General features: G+C 27.9%; 1 protein-coding gene across 1 annotated transcript in view; it reads right to left on the reverse strand.

The window, feature by feature from the left end:
* LOC100215884 (uncharacterized) overlaps positions 1–26,368 on the reverse strand; it is a 50,674-nt gene that overhangs the window by 4,441 nt on the left and 19,865 nt on the right. The window contains exons 5-11 of the mRNA XM_065795252.1: positions 20,412–20,713; positions 14,880–15,112; positions 14,396–14,437; positions 12,108–12,241; positions 10,521–10,584; positions 7,595–7,759; positions 7,394–7,477 (exon numbers count right to left, since the gene is read on the reverse strand). Coding sequence (XP_065651324.1) covers positions 7,394–7,477; positions 7,595–7,759; positions 10,521–10,584; positions 12,108–12,241; positions 14,396–14,437; positions 14,880–15,112; positions 20,412–20,713 — 1,024 coding nt within the window. The remainder of the gene's footprint in view (positions 1–7,393; positions 7,478–7,594; positions 7,760–10,520; positions 10,585–12,107; positions 12,242–14,395; positions 14,438–14,879; positions 15,113–20,411; positions 20,714–26,368) is intronic.

The following is a 26,368-nucleotide window of genomic DNA, read 5'->3' on the forward strand; positions in this document are numbered from 1 at the left end:
AAAAGTTACATGATCATGATACTTCAAGAATGAAAAATCATCTGGAGCAAGACTTTCAGTAATATCGTCAAAGCTACTAATCAAATCATTCAATAAAAACTGTTCATATTGATCTGGCTGAAATATTCTTTTAGTTGGTGATTTTCTTAACTAATTAGAAGATTTTATAAATTGTGATGAACCTTCTTCAGTCAAATTTGTACAATCAAAAATAGTTGGAATAGGCTTTAGTTTTTTTATTAATCTAAAACGTTGATTCGTGTTACCTTTCTTAAAATATTTTTTTTCAAAGTGTTTGATGCATATAACGGAAGAATCAGTAGGTGTCCAATCTTTTCTATTTACAAATTTAATCCAATTTTTTATTAACTCTTCATTTTTTGGAAACGAAAATACTACTGTAGATACTTTACCATAATTATGATAATTTGAACGACAATTTACAACGCAACATTTGTTAACCATCTTTTTGAACTTTCAAAGCTGCTTCTTTAAAAACACTTTTCAAGAAAACTGGCCTTCTATTTTTTTCTTCAAAATGCAAAATATCCGGCCGTATAAATAAAGTAGGCCATGAACGATTTTAGGTGATTAGTATACCGAGATTTAATTTATGGAGTTTCATATGAGCCAAAATATACTGTTTCTTTGTAGTCAGGTTTATTTGACACATGGTGGCTTGATAAACACTGTTTTTCATCAAGCACTGATTGTTCATGGGGCAAATGGATTTGTTGACACAGTTGCATGTTTTTCCTCAGCTGTACCTTGGTTATATAATATCCTGTGATTGTGCAAATTATTGATGAACTTGATGTTTGGCATACGTGAGTAGCTTATTTAAATAGTGTTTCAATTAAACATCCTGTGAAGTTTGTGACCAACTGGAAAGTGCAGGTCTACCATGTTCAAAAAATGACTGCCTATTTTTGTTGCAACATAAAAGGTGGGTTATGCCAGATTATTTGTGATTTTTTAATGGGCCGGTTTTTTATTCCAATGGTAAGCAAATTTGCAGATAAAACCTGATTTAAATAATGCATTTTGATAAGAAGGAATGGATTGTTTAAAAACTTTTTTGTTAGAAAAATTGGTTGGACAATCTTAGTTTGATAGTTTGAGAATTGATTGTTTTATAATTAAGTATTATTCAGCAAAGGCTATAGCATTGTTTACTAAATTTTCGTTAATTAAAGGATAAAAATCAGTTATAACAAAAATTAAGAACTTCTATAGATTGTTCTTCTTTAATACTTTGAAACCAATCTATAACGTTCTGTGAGTTTTGTGATTGATGCAAACTTTTCTAGGATCACTATCTATTTTCGACAGAATAACTTTAGAAATTCTTCCTACTTTGTTTTTTGCAGGATTTAATAGCCAAACTATTGTGTTGTTTAAAAAATTATCTTTGTGGTCTTTTAGAGTGATAAAACAATTGGAGGTCCCATTAAATTTAGTTCCGTTGAAAACATCATGATCAGTTAAAGGGTGATTAATTTGAAATTTGTTTGTTCCTTTTTTTTTGGTCAGCCTTTTTATATGTAGATGTAATGTCGTTCATAAGAAAGTGGTAATACTCTTTTTTGGAAAGTCTGTACATATTGGAGGTTTTGTTGACTTGACTTGTTGAGTTAAAGTTTTATGCAATTTGCGCAAAGATTTTATATCGCCAGAAAGCTTTTCTTGAAATTTGCTGTTTACTTAACAAAATTTAATACTTTAAACTCAATTACCTAAATCATTTTCAAACATAGCCATTACTGTTATATGTAGATGACATTTTGCAGAATGGATGCCAAAGTTTTCAAATGTAAATTATGTTAGTGTATTTTACAAATGGTGCTCAATGTTCTTAAAGAACAGAGCAATAATAAATTAGCAAAAAACACTTATCTAACCTTTTTCTTCAACTTTAAGTTTCACTGTTGCTGGATCATCAGGAAGAGTTACTAAATCTCAAAAAAAATTCAATTTATAGAAAAAAATATTTTACAGGAAGTTATATTACTATATAAGTTTATATATTAATATATAAGTTTAATTACTATATTTTTTTGGTTAACGGGAAGTTACAGAAAGTAATTATTAAATAAATTTTTTTGGAATAGGGATAGTTTAATTGGGTCGTTTGTTTTTATAATTTTTTAAGAGGTATTCATTTTTGTGCCTACGTTTAGAAATTAATTCAGATTTTTTTTTAATAAGTTTTCCTGATTTAAATGAGTAATTATTTCAAATTTTTCTTGCAAACATAGCATACATTTTTTGGAAATGTTATTATAGGCAGGGGCAGATTTTGGAATAGACCTTTTTTTTTTTTAAATTTACAATTACAATAATCAGTGTTTTTTTCTTTTATATGTTCGTTTTTATTAATTAAAAGAAAATTGAAAAAAAGCGTAATAGAAATAGAAACATAATTTGGTTCAACCCCCCATACAGCAAAAATGTTTCAACAAATTCAGGTTAAATTTTTCTAAAATTAGTAGACAAACATTTTCCTCCCTCTAATAAATTACATAAGATTTTTAACAGAAACACCATTAAAGTAAGTTATAGTTGTACAAAAAATTTAGAAAGAATTATAAAAGGCCCCAACTAAGCGTTAATTAATAAAAACGAACATATAAAAGAAAAAAACACTGATTATTGTAATTGTAAACAAAAAATAGATTGCCCTCTTAATAGAAAATGTCTTTCGAAAAATGTAATTTACAAGTGCATCATTTCCTCACAAAATAACCCTGATAAACAATATATTGGTTTAACCAAGGGGAATGGAAAAAACGTTATGCCAACCACAAACAATCGTTTAAACACAAAAAATATTCAAAAGAGACTATGCTGTCAAAATATATTTGGGATTTTAAAAAAAAAAATGGTCTATTCTAAAATCTGCCCCTGCCTATAATAACATTTCCAAAAAATGTATGCTATGTTTGCAAGAAAAATTTGAAATAATTACTCATTTAAATCAGGAAAACTTATTAAATAAAAAATCTAAATTAATTTCTAAATGTAGGCACGAAAATAAATACCTCTTAAAAAATTATAAAAACAAATGACCAAATTAAACTATCCCCATTCCAAAGAAATTTATTTAATAATTACTTTCTGTAACTTCCCGTTACAGAAAAATAAAAAACCAAAAAAATATAATAATTAAAATTTTTTTTTTATATTTAGTTATAATAATTTATAACTTCCTGTAAAATATTGTTTTCTAAAAACTGAATTTTTTTTGAGATTTAGTAACTCTTCCTGATGATCTAGCAATGGTGAGACTTAAAGTTGAAGAAAAGGTCAGATAAATGTTTTTTACTAATTTATATATATAATATATATATATATATATATATACATATACATATATATATATATATATATATATATATATATATATATATATATATATATATATATATATATATATATATACATATATAAATATATATATATAAATTAGTAAAAAATATATATATATATATATATATATATATATATATATATATATATATATATATATATATATATATATATATATATATATATATATATACATAAATAGGGATGTGACATGTTTTTTTGGTTTTTGTTTTTTTGGTCATTTTTTTGGAAAAAAAATGCAGGGGTCCGTTTTTTTGGTTTTTTTGGGAAATATTTAAAAATTGACCATTTAAGCTACTAAATTTAACTTTAATGGCAATACTATTAAACACATTTTAATTTCAGATTTATATGGAAAACTATGGTTGAATTTGACTGAAACTCTTTTTCTTTTGGTATGTTTAAAATTGTTTTATTGTTAATGTTTAGGTTAACACGGTTATAGCAGTCCTGTATATAAAATTATTAGTTAATTTTATCTTCCTCTTTTTAATTTTTATTGACTTTATTATTATATATTGACACAATAAACACTTTTTATCTAAATTTATTATACTTAACTACATTTACTTAATTTTATTTAATATTTGATATATATATATATATATATATATATATATATATATATATATATATATATATATATATTATTATTATTATTATTATTATTATTAACTTACTGTACTCGTAAAGTTTTGAGTTGCAAATAAAAAGTTATAATCAATTATGTTCTCTATTTAATTATATTTAAATTTTAGATATTTTGCATAACGTAGATTTTAATTAAAAAAATGAGTAAAGCAGGCCATACAGGAGGGAGAAATAAAACCGTAGTTGCCAATTTATTTATAGCTATGAAACAAATTAGCAAAATGGAAAGAGTTAAATGTTCCTTTTGCTTTGACATTATGTCTAAAAACGGAACTCGAATGACTAAGCATATTGAAAAATGTCTAATTTTTCAATATGCTTAGTCATTCGAGTAATTTTTCTAAGCATAGTGACAAATGTGTTATTAGATAATGAATTTTCAAGGATTTCAGCAAATGTTAAGGAAATGGTAGCAACTGCAGATTATCTTGGATTTATGTGTGATGGATGGAGCAACTTAAGGTACAGTAACAATTTATTATAGTATTAGTTGATGCAATTGAAGCTATATTATTTAGTTAATAAACAGATCATATTTGTTTTTATGGTGTTTCTTCTTTACAGAAATGAAGCTATCATTAACTTTGTAATGACATTGCCTTCTTCATCACCCATTTTGTGGAAGACATTGCCTACAGGTAAAACCATAATTCTAGTACTGTATACAATGGATTTACTTAACAGACTGGTAGACTTTATATATATTTAAATATGCATATTATTTTATAATTTACTTTGATATTAAATTTATAACAAACAACACTGAAAACCATTTCAGCAAGCAGAAATAATATATCAGTAAATAGGTTTATAATACTTATTTTTGCAGGAACATTAAGCCATTCTGGTGAATATACGGCAAATGAAATAAAGAAAGTTTTAGAAGAAATTAATCCTAACAAAGTTTTGGGCATTGTGAATGACAATGCTGCAAATATGAAAAATGCATGGACTCGTCTAAAAAAATTGTTATCCCCATCTTCATTGCTATGGATGCATTTCACATGGTTTAAATTTACTGTTCACAGATTTTTTTAAATTGACAACTTTAAGTGTTTTGATGTCACAAGTAACTGATATTGTTAAAGAGATAAAAAATTCTCATTTATCTGTTGCAGCATTTAGAGATATACAAAAAAAATCAGCTGGTGTAGTAACATGCATTTCCTTGAAACTACCTGTATGAACTAGGTAATACAACTAAAAGTATAAATAAGGCATGCTATCAGAAAAATCTGCCCACCTTTCTTGATCAAAAAAGGATGTAAGAAAGCTTAAATGTATTTAAATCAATAAATTTCTGAAAAATTAAGACTGTAAAGATTACATATTAATAGGGGAAAAAAAAAAAAATTAAGTTTTACAGAAAATTCTGACTTTCTATTTGATGCCTCCCATAAGTTTCTGGACAGAGTGATTTTTGTAAGTTTTAGCAGCGTAATCCCATTTTTTCTTCAAATCCATAGCTGATTTTACTGTTTTTCCACTTAATTTCAATTCTTTTTTTATGATGGCCCAATATTTTTCAATAGGACGTAATTCGGGACAGTTTGGAGGATTCATCTTTTTCGAAACCAACATCACTCCATTATCATCGTAAAACTTTTGAGCATCTTTTGAGTAATGTATTGTGGCTAAATCAGGCCAAAACAATACTGAAGTACTTCTATGAGCTTTAATTAGTCGTTTTATACGAGAAAGACAACATTTGACGTATTCCGAAGATTTTATTGTGCCCAAACAAACATGAATTGGCGATTTTTTGCCGCAAGAGCAAAGCGCCTGCCAAATCATCAACTTTTTCAAAAATTTATCAGTCATTACATTCTTGTATTTATCACTCACATTTCCTCTTATTTTAGAAGCATAGTAGCACTGCCCAGGAATTTGTTTAAAATCCATCAAAATGCATCCATTATGTTTTGTTAACAAGTTGTCATACAACTTTCGAGCTCGACTCTTTGCGGTTGAATTTTGTTTATCGTTTCAATTTGGCATTTTAACTACTTTAAAACTTTGATATCCAAGTCTCTGTCGCCATTTGTGTACAAAAAAATTGGAAACCTTCAGTTTTTTCGCTCGATATCTATCTATCTATCAGGATGTTCTTCCAATGAAGTCTCCAACTGTTCGAAAGCTCTAGGATTTGCTGTGCGTTTTTTTCGACCACTTCCTTGTTTTCTCTGAATAGTTTTCTGTTTTGTAAACCGTTTAAGAACAGTATCTACAGTTCTTCTTGATATTTTTAATTATTTCGCCAACTTTCTATTCGATAAAGTTGGATTTTTTAGGTGTTTGTCCACAATCAAAAATCTTTGTTTAGTTTGCTTGGTTGACATTTTGAAACTAAATAATATTTTTAATTATTTTTTTCTGCCATAATGTTCTATTACACAAACACCACAAAAAATAATTTCAAAAAACGACCGTTAACTAGCTTTACCACACCGCAAAAGGTGGGCAGATTTTTCCGATAGCATGCCTTATAATGTACATTACAAAAAAAATTGAACTATGTAACTAATTTTATTATACAATCATAAAAATAGATTTAGCAAAATACTTTACTCTAAATTTATTAAAGTTATCATAATTTCTTTGTGCTTTATTTAAAGGAGGGGATCAACTGTAGCATGCTTAGGCAGCATACAGAAAAATAAGGAACCATTAAAAACATTTCTGAAAACAGTGGACTTAATTCAGCAACAAAAAATATTCTTCTGTCAGATGTTTTTTGGGACAGGGTTGAAGGTTTTTTCAAATTGCTGTCACCAATAGCTGATGCAATAAAGAAAACTGAATCAAATACTCACATGTTATCTACTGTTGTGGAAACTTTTCACTTCTTGGAAGACCACATTTTTAAAAAATTAACAGTTAGCCCATTCTCAAAAAAGGAAGAAGAAGAAGCCAAAAAAATCTTCAAGAAAAGAACATATTTTTGTTTAACAGAAATTCACTTGGCTGCCAATATACTAGATCCCAAATTTCAAGGGAGAGTCTTGACTAGAGAACAAAAGGTATTTACTGCACATAATTCATAAATGATTCTTAAAACCAAATACATTTTAGCCTTGGGCATTAAAAGTAAAATTTTTGAAAAATTTTAAATTATATTAAATACTATTTTTAAATTTGAAAATACTATTTAAATTAATAAAGTAATTGTAAAATTATTGAAAGAAAAGTCTTTTTATAGATTGATGCATGTGAGGCGATACACAACATTGCTGCAAGTATGCCTGAAGTAAACAAACAAATTATGATGTTTGACTTGGCTAATTACCAATCAAAGAGTGGTATATTTAACTGCATGCCTTTCCTGAGACAGTATATAAAACAGTATATAAACCTTTATAATTTTCTTCTGTATAAAGCCAAACTTGAACACTTTCAGGAATTGATATGGAAAGAATTTTCTCTGACCAAGTTTGCGCTAAATATAAAAATAATTTTTCATAAAAATTGAGTCTGAAACAACTTACAAAAAACAAAATCATTTAAATTGAGCTTGAAACAACTTACAAAAAACAAGATCACTTAAATAACTTACGAAAAACACAATAATCCCAATTTTCATAACTCCTATCACTTTTTAAAGATGTTGCACACCAATAATAATCTTTACCAACATCCTTTGTGCATTTAGTATATTTCTTATTATTGAAATTAAAAGGAAATATACATTTATTTCCGTTCTTAGTCAATATATCTCCATCTAAAAAATTTTTTATAATTCATTAATATCAAATTAACAACTATTATTATATAATGTAATAATATATAATACATGGTGGTACAATAAAGTTTGGTCAAGTAAAAATTTGTTCAAATAAATTTTTTTGTGAGCAATTTAAAAAAAAACTGTAAGAGAGGCCAATTAAATAGTTTATTAAATTTTTTTTAAATTTATTAGCAAAAGTGCTAATTAATTAAAATTAAAAATAAAACATAAGAAAAAAATGACAATTTAATTTGGACAAATTGATTCAACAGTGAAAATTTCAGTACATAAAATTTGGCTTTAGGACACAATTTTACATGCCTAAGCATCAAATCTATGAACTTCATGCATAGTTCTTTTGGAATTGAGTTCCATATACTTTCAAAAACTTTAAAGTGATTTAATTGGCACTTTTTGCTGACATTTGACTGTACTGTAAATAGTATATGGTTATGATACATTTTTTTAGCTCAATCCCTAAAAACTACCTCGGAGAACGTACCATAACTCTAAGATATTAAAAACAACACACTGTAAAAACACTATAAACAAAAGTAATAAATTTTTCTTAGATAATATTTAATCTTAGATAAATTTTTCTGGTGATTGAACACATCAAAGAAATTTCTATCGCACGATTATGGAACATTTAGATGCCAGGCTACAATAAAACAAATTATTTTTAACATTTAATTTTTACTTTAACGATTATTTAAAACTGTATAAATTGTTTTAACATTGAAATTGAATAAAACAATTCATTTAAATGGTTAAAAATCCTTAAACATAATAGTATACATAATTGGTATTATTCTTGGTCGCCACGGCTTCAAATATTTATCTAGTTCTTGGAGGTGCATATTGTGAACTAGGATGATGGTGGTGAAGTAAAATCAATCATATGTGACGTTTAAAAAGTTCAATGTGACCAAATACAAACAGTTTAAGATCATTTTATTATTAACAAAGATGTTAAATCTATGCAACAAATATTTCTTTACACAGTTAATGAGGATGGGATCATTTTGAAAAAACCTAAGGGTTATGAAATTCCACTCTGTCAAACCACAATTTCAATAGCATGCTCAAACGTTAGTTCCTTTTAATTTTTACATGCCTTGGGAAAAATCTATGCTCATTTTATGAAAGTAATTGTTCGTATTGCTAGAAGTGTCTTAACTAGGACAGAATCTAAAACAAACACAAAAAATCAATTGGTTAATACAGAAGATTGCTTTAAAAGGTTTTGTCTGGGGTCTTGAAAAAATGAGACCAAATTTTTTTAAAGTGTATTTTCTCTTCAAAAATGTGCACATTTTTTGATTGCCAAAACTTTTTAAAATAGGCATACCACTGTTGAATTGACAAGTGAAAAAGTAAACGCCAGTGTTAAAACTTTCCACAACATTATTCACAACACGCTGCAGTACAGGAAATCCTGTGCAAAATGGTTGCCCTAACAATTCACAGACACTCACAAAGAAACCCAGCTTCGAATCAGTCAACAGTTGAAACATTGATATTTGACTGAAGGAAAATTTTTTTTAAAAAGAATTGAAATATGCGATAAAACGTAGACCCACCACTATGAGTAAAAATAACAGAGACTTGAGTGGAAGCAAATGACTTTTCCCATTCTGAAAAAATTTAGGACCCAGCTATCAGCCAGTAAAGTCATGCTTACAGTATTCTAGGATTTTTAGGATCCACTTTATTGTGATTTTCTTGAATGCCAAAGAACAATCAAAAGGTTTTCTTGAATGCCAAAGAACAATCAAAAGTATTACATACAACACAGCTGATGAAAAAAAAACTTAAAAAACTAGGTTCGGAGATTCTTCCATATCCCTGATACAGCCCTGACCTCGCCCTATCAGACTTCCATCTGTTTGGACCCCTTAAAAAAAGTTTACCAGGGAAACATTTTTAATGCAATGAAGAGGTCAAAAATCAGGTGCAAAAGTAGCTGTGAGATCAACCCCAAAAATTGTATGCATAGCGCATTACAAAATTGTCTCATTAATTATTGAACAACCCTTGCATATATATGTACATTTTGTTAATGATTTTAAATTTTTTAAAGTCACGTACCTCAAATTTGGAGTGGAACAATATAGGGTTTTCATTATTTTCAGGCTCCAAACCAATCACTAAATTAAATCATGTTTTTTTTTAATGTTAATTCACCTCCCCAAGGCTATGATGGCCACCACAGCCGAGGAGGCTGCATAAATTGTGGTTACAACCCTCTCTCAACTTTAGAACTTCGAAACACAAACCTTGACGAACTTTGCTGCGTAAAGAAATGTTAATTCCATAAAAAAAAACTTTTCTTGAAGTGTCCTTTTATATTTAAAATTTTTTAAATAAAATAACAAAATCATATTAGTTCATTGCAATTAAATTGTTTTATCTGCTAATCCTAAGTCCACTATCTATTTCATGATGGCATTATATCTAGTTTAAAACTTATTTAAAAATTGGTAAAGAAAATCATTTTTCTAAATAATTCTAAAAAATTTTTTTATTGAGTGACTGTAAGTTATATCTAGATTGAAACTTATTTAAAAAATGATAAAGAAAATCATTTTTCTAAATAATTCTAAAAATTATTTTTATTGAGTTACTGCTAATGATATATAAGAAACCTAGTCACTAGTAAGCTAGTATCTTGTAACTAATAAAACCTAGTAACTAATTTGTAAAACATAGTAAGTAACTTGTAACATAACAACTTCTATAAAAAAGTACATACCTGATCCACTGACCATTTTCAAATCGGGATAATTATTTATAGCAAGCTCATCACATCTTCCATCCTTTAATAAAAATAAATACTTTTATGTTTAACTATTAATTACTAATGTACTAAGTAGTTATTAAAATTGTTTTTGAACAAATTTGTGTCACTATAAAGATTTTAGAATTATTATTAACAAAATAAGAAGCAGTCTATTTGAACAATAACATCCAGTTTGCTTTTTAGACCATGAAAGGAAACAAAAGATGCAATTCTTTTTGTGAGGCAAGGTCAGAATAGATTTAAAAAAAAGAAAAACCATTTAAATGACGTGTTGAACTTTTAACAGAGTACCAAAAAAAGTAGTGTGATAAGGTAACCACATGTTAAAGGTTGCATGTCATAATAGCAATCAAAATAAATGATAGAGATCAAACAAATGATGGAGATCAAAAAAGTGATGGAGATCAAACAAATGATGGAGATAAAACAAATAATGGAGAAACTGACAATTTTAAAATGAAGATGTGCATCAGGGTTCAGTGTGCAGTTTGCTTTTTATTACTTTGTTATTTATAACTAAGTTCAAACTAATTTCAACAAAGATGGAATAGAAACAAAAAAAATAAGGGGCATGGATAAACATGAATAAGCAAATGGAAATGTAAAGTAGATTGTTCACAAGAGTAATGGTATACAAGGTGCTCCTAATATTGCTGGTAAATACAAAGAAATCAAAAGGAATAAAAGTGGTAAAAACACAGTGTTTTAGTAAGTTTTGTTATCTCAGAGACACAATTGAATCAAATGGAGGAGCAAAAGAAATATTAAGAACAAGAATAGGTTTAGGGAATTACTTCTAAAAGAAAGAGTTGAATTATTAACAATTTAAGGAAAGTTAAACACCATACTTTCAGATTGTTATAATGTGTAACAGTGAGACATGGGTAATGAAGATTAATGAACCGCAGCATTGTAAAAGATAATGATCACAAAAGAAGATGATCAAATGGATGTGTGGTGTGACTGTAAAGATAAGGGCAGAAGCAGATATAAGGAATCTTATAGTGAGAAAATTAAACTAGTTAGAAAATGTAGAGTATATAGATGCAAGTGATTGGGTATCAAATGTAGATAGTCAACGGATTCATTAAAGATGGAGTTAGAATAATAAAAATTTGGAGAGTGTGTTACAGTTGACACGAAAAAGAAAATTCTAAGAAAAAAAGAGTCTCAAAAATGTGAATAGTAGAAAATTATCACTCAATAAGAATATTTAATCTTTGCAAGCGTGAAAACAAAGAAATTAAAATGGTTGCAAACTAAGATTGATACAATATTATTTATAACAGACGCAATATGAAAAGTTATAGTGGACTGTTGTACTTGTTGGAATATTAACTCATAACAATTAATTTAAAACTAAAACAGTTTTATTAAATATTGAATTGATTTCATTTTAAAGAAATGTAATTAAATAAATTCATTTTAAAGAAAAGAATATGTAATTGTGGTGGCTTATGATAGCCATGGCAACAAGTGCTTTGTACTAAATGGACCTCCTACATTTTTAATTGACAGAATATTTTTTAATGGAATTACCTGACTCAATCTTTCACTTTCACAAACTCTAACACGCTTCTTTATTTCTGTAAGTGGACTAATTTTAATGGATTTCCAATTACCAGGTGTAAGTCCAATTACAATTGCTCCTGGAAACGGTCCATATGAAGCGCCTAGATAACAATAAAATTAACAGCAATAACAAAGAGTATATTAGAAAATAAAAAATTTACATTTAACAATAATATTTTTGATGATAATCCAGCTTTCTCAACTGGAATCAAGGTTATCTATAAGAAAATCATCAGAAACATAAGCAAAACTAAATATCTGATGAATAATAAATAAATAAATATGTTAGAAACCACCATTTATCAATATACTTTGTTGTTTAAGAAAGTAAACACCTATATTAGTAAATAAAAAACTTTTACATTTTTATAATGGTGGTGCAGTAAAAGTCGTTAAAAAAACTGGAAAAAAACTGTGTGAGATGTCAGAAAATTATTCATTAAAACAAACTGGAGCAATGTACAGTATGAGATGTCACAAAATTATTTTTTAAATAATTTTAATTAACAATTTCAAAACAGTTGTAATAAATTCAAAAGCATTATTGAACTTTATTTAGTGTTAAGTAGGTACTTTTAATAAAAACTAAATGATTTTAGCTTAGGAGGGAAGCGTGAAGTCTATAACATTGCATTATAAATGGAACTAGATTTACTCAAAAACCCAGGTTAATATTAAATAATTATAAGTCATGTATCTTGAAGATATATGACTTAAAGGATAAAGATTGTAAGTCATCATCTTATGATGACTTATATGATGAAGATATATAATTATAAGTTGTCATATACCTTTAAAATATATGATGGAGTTTTGTTTAAGTTATGTGTCACTTTTGTTTTTTTTAATAAACTTATTTCTAACAAACATTTATTCATTAACATTGATTTTTAACAAGCGCATAACCACTATTTAAGTTGAGAATTAATAGAAAGCAAATTAAAGAAAGAAATTTAAGAAGGACAAGAAAATAGTTGATAAAAGACTCGAAACTTTAATTTCTTCAAAACTTTAAACTAATAAAATACAAAAAGACAGAGTAGAATTTCAACACATTGACGTTTAGAAAAGTCGCAGTACAGGAACAGTTACAGTAAAAAGATGAAACTTCGTGAAAAGAGTCACCAAAGCATGAGTTTTGGTAGATAGAACAAAAGATATTACCTTGCTAGAACAGCAACCAAGGCTTTTTTCAAAATAAAAAAAAACTGCAATCTTAGAACAATTGGACTATCAGCATGGCTAAAAGAACAGGTCTAACTACATATATTACATTACTTGAATTTATGTTGTATTTTTAGACCTTGTTAAAAAAGGATCAAAATCTGTATAAATTGTGAGAAACAAGAAAAGGAAGTCGTTGCATTCAAAATAAGATATTAGAATAATAAGATATTATATTAGAAGAATTTTTAAGATAATTTTTACTCAAAAAATAAGAGTAAGAAAATGATTAAAAAAACAAGATTTTTTTGATAATTGTAAAAAGACTGGGTAATAGTTAAAGGAACAGAGAAATCTGAAAATATTTTTAAAATTGATGCGATTTTCAAGCAGGTATGAAATAAAATTCAGATAAGCACTTAATAAATAGCTTATGAAGGAGACCAGTCAGACATTATTGATAAGTCAAAAGCAATAGCCCTAGGGTGCTGCTTACACAAATGCATGATGGAACTTTTCTGTAATAACAGTTAACAAGTAATCAGCAGAACAAGAGAATTGAAATCTATATTGAGAGTAAAACGTTGTGCTCAAAAAGATTTCAGTGGACTCATTTTACTACAAACAAGTCAGTTGACTCACTTCACAACTAATAGGTGAGTTGATTTGTAAGTATATGCCCAAAACTGATATGTAAACATTTGGAAATCAAAGAACAACAGTAATTAAAACAAATATCTCTAAAAGGTACAAAGAGCAACTAAAAAAAATGTCAAAAACTATATAAAACAGTTGCCAGATCACTTTTACTACCACCCTTAGAATAGGTGTCACATTTGTAAGTTTAAATTTTTTAGGAACTATTCTATTATTGTAACTTTTAAAAAAAATTAAAGATGATGGATATAATATTACTGTATTATTTTAAAATAATAATCCTGTAATTTTTTATAATTAAATTTTTTTTTTTTTTATTAATAGTAAAAAGTTCTAATTTACATTTTTCTTGATGTTCTGCTATTACTAGATGTTCTGGTATTACTAAAGAAACTAGCACTTTAATTTATTTAAATATAATAAAAAATTATTACCTTTACGTAGATCAGAACTATAGCCATTTACGACTAGACCATCTAAAATAAAAACAGACTACATAACCACAAAAACAAACTTGCATTACTACATAAAAAATTTAAAAAATGCAAAAAAAAAAAAAATCAAAATAAATGTAAATTTAGCCTTGCATAAAATATCACGGTATTGAAATAAAATAGCTATTTGTGGGAGTTTTAGGACATACATCAACTTAGGATTAGACTTAGGCTGTATTAAATATTAAGGACATTTATTACAGCAAACTATAACTATTTTTTTCTTCTTTATCTGGAAAACTGTTTTAATTAAATGCAGCATTTTAAAACCTAAAATGTGCAAAATATATTTGGACCGTACACATCTATGTTTGCTAAAGTATGTGCGTATATACATTAATAAAAGCAGATTTAACTGCACATGAAATATCATTTATCACCTCAAACTGGGTATAGTCAGGCAGTATCAAAACAAAAAAAATACCTGAGACATATAAAGACTTGATATCATTAGCCCATCCAAGTAGATCTTTCTCATCATAATTCTTTGGTTCAAGTTTGTAACACATACCCAGTAGTTGTTTTTGAGAACAAATCACAACATGTTTTGTAACCATTTCACCGGTAGATGCTTGAGTCAAGCTACCCAGATAAGCTTGGAGAGTTGGGTATTTACCAGGCGCCCCAAAGTACTGAGCAATACAAAATCTTTGATCCCTGCAAGTCGATTTTAAAAGAATAATATATTATGAGTATAACATGCATAAACATAAATATACACTAATGTGTTGCTAGCAATGAAATAATTTGAAAATAATGAAATATTTTTATTCTAAAATCCCTTTCATAAAATGTGTGTTTTAAAACTCTCATTTTGTTTTTGAATTTAGAATTTACATTGCATAGATTTTTTTAAGCTAGCTATAACAGTAATAAAAACTTACTCAATACTCAAATTTAGTTTGTATACCAAGTGATAAATAATTTTTTCCTTTATATTGAGACAACTCAGGGTCAAATTTTTTTAATCAAAAGAGTTTAAAGATTGCATATCAAAACCTTTTTTATCAAATTTTTATTTAGTGCAACAATAAAAACTCCAAATCACATATAATTTTATTAGTTAATAATATTATTTATTTCAAATGTCTTCACTTTCATCAAGACTGCTTCGCCTTCACTTTCAACAAGACTGCAAGCAACCACTATTAGAGTTGGAAGTTACTGGAAGAGTAAAGATGAAGCTTATAAAGTGAGATAACAATTAACAGACAACTTTAAAGATTGCAAATTATATGAATCAAGAAATTAAGAAGGCAGCAAATTCAAAATAACAGATTTCTGAGGAAAAAAACTAAACAAATAAGTTTGTGGAGGGCTTAGAACCAGTCACAGTAAAAGGATGACACCTAATTAAATGATGAGTAACACAAGAATAAATTTTAGTAGATGGCACAAGAGATGCTAGCTCAAAGACTAGCACCCATTATTTATAGAGAAGAAAAAGAGAAGCAATATAACAATGATTGGAAGTTAGCTGCAAGAGCATGTTAAACTATATTTACAATATGTTTTTGCAACTTGTCTAAAAGAGAAAAGGCATCATTTAAAGATCTACTCCAGATATGGCAACAGTATTCCATACAAAAAAGGATTTGAGATTTAAAGAGATAAAGAATGGAATCCGAGGTAAGAAAGTGGCAAGTATCATAAAGAGACGCAACCTTAGCAGATGCTAATTTTGCAATTGATTTGATATATGTTTCCAAGAAAGATTAGACGTAAGAGTTAATCCAAGAAGATAAAGGGTAGATGACTCATCGATTATATTACCGTTCATAAATATAGGAAGAATTTAATTGTTGCAATAAGGATTAGCCAAAAAATTGAGTTTTATCTGAGTTATAGTTCACCAGCCACTGCAAGCCCCACGCTGTAGCAGAAGTGAGATTCTTTTCAAGCTTAAATGCTCCCTCCAAGCAATCAGAGATGGTTGCTTTCTTATCAAGACAAGAATAAATGGTAGTATCATCAGTGAACCATTCCACCTTAGATGTAAGAATATCTGGAAGATCATTAATATAAATTAAAAAGAGTATAGGGTTAAGGAAAGTACCTTTTGGAACCCCTGAAATGACAGGATATGAAGAAGAGTGCTGTGACAACTTTAATATTTTTATCAATGGCCTTAACATCTCGACGTCTATCTAATGCACAATAAAACCTATCAGTTATTACTGTTAGCAAATCAGCTGTAGAACAAGACAATCGAAATCCATATTGAAGATCAGAAAGTAAGTTATTAGACTCAAGATGAGAGAATAAGTGTTTGTTAATCAAAAACTCAAAACCTTTGCGTATGATAGGAAGAAGACTAATGGGACAGTAGTTAGACAAGTCAGATCGCTATTTAGAGTTTATGAAAATTGGGATAACAGGTGCCGCATACAACATACCTGTTATAGTGTTGTGGAAGTGTTCTTTGGAGCTGTCGTCTATACTTTCAAAACTATTTAACAATTGCCTATTTTGCAAGTAATTGCCTATCAGAGTCTTGTTTTCCAGCAGGCTGAAAAACAAGACTCTGATAGGCAATTGTTAAATAGTTTCGAAAGTATAGATGAAGCTCCAGAGAAATCTTCCACAACACTATAACAGGTATGTTGTCTGAACCATGAGCTGTAGAACAGTCTAAGCAGGAGATCACTTAAGATACAGAAGCTGGAGTGATACGAATGTCAAGCAATGGATTAACCTGTTTGTGGGCTATATCAGGTAGAATGCAACTAATGGAATCAAGAGATGATATTGATGAAAAGTTCTTAGCAAACAATTTAACTTTGTCTTTAGGTGAGGTGACAAAACCTAAACCATACAAGAGAGGTAGATCAACATATTTGCCCTTATTATAGACACTGTTTAAGATTCTCCAGAAGTCACCAGAACCAAATTTTTGAGATGAAATAGTAAACAGATGTCTGTTTTCTGGCGAATAGTTTTGCTGATAGATATGAAAGTAGTGGTTACAGTTGGAAATTGCAACAGCGCAATGCAAGGAAAACCATGGAGAAGAGTGAGGCTTGAATTGGAATAGTTGAGAGGGAATAAAAGAACCCATGCCAGCCAGAATTGAAACAGTTACATAAGAAGCACATTTTTTAGCATGAAGACAAAAAATTTCTACCCAAGGGTCATCACGAAGAAAATCACTGAAAGAGTCCCAGCCAGCTTTAAGGTAGTTGTAAGAGGTATGATGATAAGGGAATTCTGGTGATGAAAAGGAATGAGATAATAATTTTAGAGATATCAAACCGCGATCAGAGGCACCTAAAGGTAAATGTGGAGAAACTGAGCACTGACTAGGATCAGAAACAAGACATAAGTCAAGTAGAGATAGTAAATGATTAGGATTGCCTGGAAAGCAAGTTGGGAAATTGACTGAGTTAAAGATTGAGAAAGGCAAAAGTTGTGGGCCTTAACACCTGCAGAGTCACTGACACTAGAACCAAGCCATTTAGTGTGATGAGCATTAAAGTTACCACCAACAACGATATTAGCTGAATGATAAAGAGAAAAGGCTTGGTCAATTTGATCAGAAATAACATTGAAAAGAGTGCAGTCCCAAGATGAAGGAGAGCGATATAGAACAAAGAGAAAGGCGATATAGTGAAGTGGTGCTAAACAAAAGCACATAAAAGAATAGCTTGTGGATTCAAACCTAGTTTCCTGACAAATGGGTGACTTCTTACCAATATTAGGGAATGGAAGGTTTAGAGAACTTGGTGATGACAATGGTTTTTTGAGTTTTATAATTTTAGGTACTTTACTCATTTATAAATTTGTTAAAGAACCTGAATTGAAGCACAGATAGTACTCAGTACACTATTCAATAGCCCAAGCAATTGCCTAATTACTATTGATAAACACTAAGCCATAACAAAGGGCTCTAAATGTGGCCTCAACAATGCACACCAAAACTACAAACAGGGACACCATAAATGTGCAACATGGCACTGTTAGTACTCTGATATTTTACACTTGTTGATGAATCAGCCTATCTGAGAGTTACCGCAGAGTTTAAGAAGCCTGATTACCAGCCAGCCTCAGAACCATAAAACTGAGTTTTGATCTATACCCTCATTAGGAGATAATAGAATGAGCTGCCTGGTTGTTAAAACAGAGACACAAGCAAAACACATGCATTGAGTTAAAATGATCTAGCATTCAACATCCTCAACTATAAACAATGTATTATAAATACATCTGCACCAGCCTAATAGATGAAGAAGGGGTGCAAGGTTGGTCAACAGTTGGAATCTGTTTACCTCGTAAGTAAAGCCCTTATGTGCCTACCTCAATTATCATCCATTAAAGATTGAAAAAAAAAGATTGAAAATTACTTTAACACTTTCTGCTGTGGAACACACCATATGTATGTATGTATGTATGTATGTATGTATGTATGTATGTATGTATGTATGTATGTATGTATGTATGTATGTATGTATGTATGTATGTATGTATGTATGTATGTATGTATGTATATATGTATGTATGTATGTATTTACATAATAATTAAATTTAAAATTACTATTAAAGAGAGATGGTTGCTAACATAATTCAAAAAGATGCAGATTAAATGAATTTTTACTTTTCATATTACTGGAAAATGAAAACACAAAATGTTTGTTCATGAAAACACAAAATGTGTTTTCAAAATACTTATTTAAATAAAACATACAATCATACATTAAATATCTTACATAAGAAAAACATAACTATATAGCCCATAGAAAAAAAACAGTCCATTCCTCGTATAAATAGATTAATATACATGCAAGCATATATTTTACATTCTAATATCAAAATACTTTTTAATATTATTAATATATATATATATATATATATATATATATATATATATATATATATATATATATATATATATATATATATATATATATATATATATATATATATATACACGCACACATCTTGTAGCAGCACTTGCATGTTTTACCAACTTGGCAGAACATGTGAGGAGTGCTTCTACATCAACTGAGGCAACTCAAACTTTAAAGTTGAACTATTGTCAGTAATACTTTGCTGTATTGTACACTAAAACATTGTACTGCTTTTTATTTCAGAGTTCAGCAACATTTTTTTTTTTTTGTGCAGTAAGTCTGCAGTAAATACAAAACATACAATTAAAAACAACAGCAGTACCAATTCTTAACATCAGAACAAGAAAGTCAAAACAAGATATGCTGCACCTCACAACAGTGCAGCCCACATCAGTTTTGGCTTTAAAAAAAATACTACAGAATAATTTTTCAATCAATGGTGCTTAATCTTTAACCCAGGATTTCTAAAAATTACTAAATTTAGATGCATGGTCAGTTTTCCACCAACACAACAGATTTTATCTTGTAGTGAAAAACTTTCATTAAATTACAGCACTAATATTGAATTTTAAAACAAGAATACGCATAAACAATGTAATATTATGCTGAGAAACAAACCAAATTTAAGAAATACTTCTTGTTTAATTTTAATTTAGTTTTGGTTTCAGGTTTCAATAAGCAACTAATTTTATTTTTTCAGTCTAAAATAACCTCTAAACTATTTTTTTTAATAAGTAATTATTGTCCATGATTCTTCACATGCATTTTGGACAGATTTCCATAATGCAAACTTTTTATTCAACAATGACATTTTCAAACTGTTAAAGCTATTTTTTACAACTAGATAACCTTCCTGGTGTTAATCGGTTTTGCACTTGGGAGGATATCATCAAAGGCTTAGAATCCTCAGTCTTGATTCTAATATGTTAGTGTAATTTTTGTTAGTCAACAATTTCACTTTTTAGTATCAATTAAAATCAGAAGCAAATGATTTTATCAAAGAACACAAATAAGTTAACAGAAACATTTATCGAAAAATGATTTTAAAATAAAAACAATTTGTTCAAAATAAAAATAATTAAACTTTTGTTATTTAAATTTTATTTACTTACTTATTATTAATTGGATCCAACAAAAAAAATAATATATCTTTATCTGATATCTTTTCTTTTTCTGTAAGCGATAACAGATTTACAGCTGTAGCATTCAATCCAACTGAACCAACAAGACTTGCCATATCTGCTATTAATAGTTGTCGAAGTATTGACAAGTCAGCATAAAGATTAAGAAATTCCAAACATCGATCAGAATTTTCTTTTGCTTTTCTAACTTTTTCTTCATCATTTGGGTTTTCAACAGCACAATCGCAATATTTATCAATTTGATACTTCAGTAGTCCAAAAAAAGTTAAACCCTAGATAAAATATTGGTGTAAAAGAAACAAATAAAATGAGAGAAGAATAAGCTTCAGATTTACATAGGCAAACAATTACAATCAACAATAAATTATACTAGGACTCAAGGATTATGGGCAAGAGCAATGGATTTAAGCAATGGATTTAATAATAAAATTATAAAGCTATTACTCTATTTACTATAACGGCTTTGCTACATTTGACATAACAGTACTGCATGACTAATGACATGTACTATATGTCATTAGTCATGCATTAAACATCATTCTCTGCTAAATACTTGTTTTTATTTTGAATATCAGTTTAGAAAAAAATTTGTAATTAGCACAACTCTCTAAACATGTAAGCCAAATTCCTTAGATATAATATTGTATGAGTGTCTTGAAAACAAAAGAAAAAATTATAATAAGGTTATAAAGATGGAATAAAAACAAAAAGGGCTTAGTTCGAACATTAATAAGACCAAGATTATTAATCTACTGTGCCTGCTTGTATTCGTTTAGAGGTTTTTGGTATGATATACAGAAAAATATATAAAATACATGAAACAAATATATGAAAAACAGAAAAATATATAAAATACATGAAATAAATATATGAAATACAGAAAAATATATAAAGTACATGAAATAATTATATGAAATATATGAAATACAGAAAAATATATGAAATACATGAAATAAATATATGAAATACAGAAAAATGTTAGTTAGTTAGTAGGAAACGCTGTAACTGGCAGAGCCAGTGAGTGTGTTATCAGGCACACTTTGACAGCCGAATTGATCGATTGCTGCTCATCCAGCAATCAATTGCTGCTTGATATTTTTCTTGTACTGTTCTTAATTAACAAAAAAATTTTGTTTTGTTCTGTATTTTTATGAAACTAAAAAAATCCATTTTATTTTTATTCTATTTTATAAAACAAAGTTAAACTATTTCGCATCAGATTTTACACACACAAAAATTTTTTTTTTGTTTTGATTATATTGAAAATTTTTTTTTTTTGAAAAAATGTTTTTTAACTTTTTACAGTTTCTTTTGTGATTAGTTTAATTTAAAAGCCTAATTTAAGTTAAATCAAATATTATTTAGTACATGCCACTAATATTTAGTACAAGTTCATTTATCTGGTAATAATATTTTAGAAAAATTAATCTTTAAAAATATTTTCTCAAAAATAGCTCAATCTGGTATTCAAATGAAGCAAAATTTAAAAAAATCCAAAATAATAATTGTTTTTTAAAAAAAAAATTTAACTTTTTGAAAAAAGAAAACATTTCAATAAAATTCATAGTCATAGTATATTACTAGTCTGGAAACGCAGGCCGCTTTCTAAAAACACTTAAGTTCTTCTCTATACTAGTGCCCAGCCTACTTTAGAGTGCATTAAATTGTAAACATTTCACTATAGTTAAGCTGCATATAGTTAGGTCAAGTATTGAAATGTGGGGAGCAAACTGCGCTAGTTTCTAATTATTTTGGATTGCATATATATTTCGTGTTTCGAATAAAAATGATGAATATAGCACAAAATAAAGACATCAAAAGTTAATAAACGTAGTTACGTGAAGAGTTTGTAACTGTTTGTCTTACACAAACCATTTATATATGAAAATACATTATAGATTTCATCCACTGTATAAATAGGTGTCTATGGGTATAAATGCTTAGCAACATATTATCAGAGTATATTTATTTGAAATGTCAGCTAATAGAGTCTAATAAACTTTATATTTTATATAAAGTTTACTTAGCTGGATTAGTTAATAATTTATATATCACAATTTACATTATTTTGGTAAATTTACTGGCAACATAAATATCAAGGTGCATTATTGTAATTTTAGAATGTTTAAAACTTATTCCTGGATCTCTATAAAAAAAGTTAGAAATTTCTACTTTAGTGAAGGAAGTGTGATATACCTCTAGTAAAGTATAATTTAATATAATCTAAGGTAGAAAATTTTACCTAAATTATATTAAAATGTAATGTCATACAATTTTCTACCTTAAAGGTAGAAAATTATACCTTACTAAGGGTATATCACATATCTTGCACTATAGTACAAACTTCAATCTTTTTTTTTAAAGTGCAATAAATGTTGTGCAAAAATGCTTTTCTATTTTTATAAAAAACTTTAAAAAGCTAGTTACTAGCTATCTTTAAAGTATTTAAACAAATTTATTAAAATCTGAATTTTTTTTTTCAAATAAATTTTTTTTATACTAATAGTATATCAAAACTTCTTGAACATGAAAAGAAAGGTTTGTATTTGTCCATCAATTGGTGATTTAGCTATAAATTATGACAACATGCTTCTACAACATTACCAGCAAGCCTAATGTTTCATTGATAGAAGTGGTACCAGCCAGATAAACAAAGACAAGATTTGCTACTTCAAAACTTAAAAGAAAAGTATAATTTGGGCAAAGTTTTTAAAAAGAAAATAATTAGTAGAACTTGCGCTAAAAATTTTCATTATTTTCCTCAAATGAATTAGTTACATTTTTTTTAGTGTCTAAGCTGTAATGACTTCTTTTTGAAATACTTGAAATATTTATACTTGATTTGAAAAACTCGGCTTGCAGCAGGATAACGTTTAACTGTAGCAAACTTTTGTGTAATCAGAACTAAATAAATTTGAAACGTAATAAGATGAATAATAATATTTACTTTCTTTTATTCATTACTAAATTGTTTATCAGTAATCTTGTCCTTGTGTTTGACGTTGAGGTGAAGAGTCATCTTACAACATACATCATTTCTTGTAAAACAAACACATAAATATAGTTATTTTACTTTAATTAGGATAAACTTAATTAGGTAACCTAGTATTTCAACTGAAATTGAGGTCTGCTTCTAAAAAAGAGAGAGAACTCAATAGCAGCTAAACACATCAAATTCATTCAAATTATCAAAGTCTGCGCCAAAAAAAGTCATTTGAAAAATATTTGATGCACTCTTAGTCTCAAGTTAATTTGCAAAATCTATAAAACTATAGATAACAGATTTTCCTAGTAAAACTATAGATAACAGAGTTTCCTTGTAAAACTAGTCAAAGTTTCCAGTTTCATAAAACCTAGTTTCCAGACTCATAAAACTATGATTGTAAAAATTAATGCTAACACAAATTCATTTTTAGTATTTTGTTCTGCAATAAAATCTAAAAAAATAAATATAGGACAATTGTGCCTAAATATAATATATAAGGCTTAAATTATTCACAAAGTATAACCACAACACATGAAAATTTTTCCTTAAAAGTACAAGTTAAAATTGGTGTTTACACATGTATTTGTGCTTATAATGGTCATATACTAACATCTTTTCTAAAATTATCATTATTCAGAATAATTGCTAAAAAAAAAAAGCAAGAATGGACTAAAACAAAAAAAACCCAAAAAAACACAAGATGAAAAAATTTTTTCATCTTGTATTTTTTTGATTATAAGATAATAACATTTTCAAAAAATGTAATTCCAGAATATAAACTAGCATAAATATTAAAAATAGAAGACTTTACAAAGAAATATTAAAAATAGAAGTCTTATTACAGAGAAATATTAAAAAATGGAAGACTTATTACAGAGAAATATTAACAAACAAAAGAATATACATAATAAACTAATTACCAAATATAATTAATAATAAAAATAATTACAAAAATGGCTTTATAAATTTCCTGTAACTAACCAATCATTCAATATATTTCAATATATTCAAAACAAAATAAACTTGCATAAAATAATTTCTCCATTTAATGTAGAGTGATTCTTTTACCTTTAATTTAAGTTTGGTTGAAGCAATATCCAAAACCTCTAAAGAGTTACAATTAGACAGAATTTCCTTAAAACTGATTAAAAAAATCCCATATACACTGCAGGCCAAAAGTTTCCGGACACTTGGATTTTGTTTAATTTTTTAATTAAAACTCCCATAATTATTTCAAAAAAATTCAAATATCGTATTTATTTTATAAAAGATAGATATAGTTACTATTTAAGAAAAAAAAAGACAAAAAATGAAATTAAAAAAATACTAACAACACTATTATTATTAAACTGTCTTACTGCCTTAAAATAACCTACGAGTTTTTATCACTTTTTTTGCAATCCGTGGCATCTTATTTATTAGTTAATTTGTTATTTCGGGTGTAATTGATAACCAGGATTCTTCTAATATCTGCCACAGGTACTCTTTGGATGTTCGGCATTTTTGTCTGACCTTTCTGTCCAATTCTTCCCACAGTAACTCTATTGGGTTCAAATCTGGTGATTGGGCCGGCCAGGTCATGTTTTTGAGGACACCATTATCCTCTTGTTCCTTTATATAGTTCTTACATAACTTTTAGGTGTGTTTAGAGTCATTGTCCTGCATAAAAACAAAACCATGACCAATAGTTCTTAAGCCAGAAGGTATAGCATTGTTTTCTAGAATTGTTTTATATTGTTCTTTTTTCATAATACCCTCAATTTTAACTAGGTCACCTAAACCAGCTGAAGAAAAACATCCCCATACCATAACTGACCCACTACCATGCTTGATTGTCGGCACTAAACACTCTGGGATCATTTTTTCTTTTGTTGTTCTTCTGATGTAAATTCTACGTCTTTGCCCAAACGGTTCAAATTTGGACTCATCGGTCCATAGTAATTTTCCCCAATCTTCTGTCCAATTTTGGTGGTCTATAGCCCATTGTAACCTTTTCTTTTTATTTCCGATCCGTAACAACTGTTTCCTGACCGCTATATGGCCAGAAAGTGCTGCTTGTCTAAGACGTCGTTTCGTAGTGGTTAATGAAATAGATTTTGAATGACTCCTATTAAAGCCTGAAGCTATTTCCGGGGCCATAAGTCTTCTATTTCTTTTACTCATCCATTTTCTGCTTTTGTTGGCTTCCGTGGTCTACCAGATCTTTTTTTGTTTTCAAAAATGCCTGTTTCTTTCCATTGTTTGATGGTATCTTGTACAGTACTTCTGGCAACTTTAAATTTTTTGCAAATTTTACGAACTGATTAACTTTTTTTATGTAATGTAATTATTTCAGAACATTTTGCAACCATTAAAGAAGGTTTTTTACCCATATTTTTAATTAAATAGTCGAATGATGGTTGCATTAAAAAATCTTAAAAAAAAATTAAAATTTTTTTTCAAGATTTTTTAATGCAACCATCATTAATACCAAATAAAAACTAAACAAAACTAAATATTCTTAATCATTTTAGTTGGCTATCATTATATTATAAATATTTACTTCATGTTTCAACAAATAAATAACTTTAACAAGACGAAACTCTTAAGAGTAATGTAACGCTATATATCAAGTTAAAATAAACAATTAAAAATACAAACTTACATAAACACTTAAAATTAGTAAGTTTAAGCATTATAAATTCATTTTACTGATTAATTTAATGATACATGATAGATTTTAGCTTTTTATATAAAAATATCAAATGTCCGGAAACTTTTGGCCTGCAGTGTATATAAACATTTTATGTCATTATGAAAAAAGGAGCTGACAGGGGTTTCAATTCATAGTTTGAATGACTAAATAGAGAGAACATGGAAGAAAGTGCCGTAGCATTGGCACTCCCTTTCATTATTCTTTGTTTTTTATTCTTTATCCGAAAAAATCGTATGGAATTAGGTA

The sequence above is a fragment of the Hydra vulgaris genome, chromosome 04, assembly GCF_038396675.1.
Source record: "Hydra vulgaris chromosome 04, alternate assembly HydraT2T_AEP".
Classification (NCBI taxonomy): Eukaryota; Metazoa; Cnidaria; class Hydrozoa; order Anthoathecata; family Hydridae; genus Hydra; species Hydra vulgaris.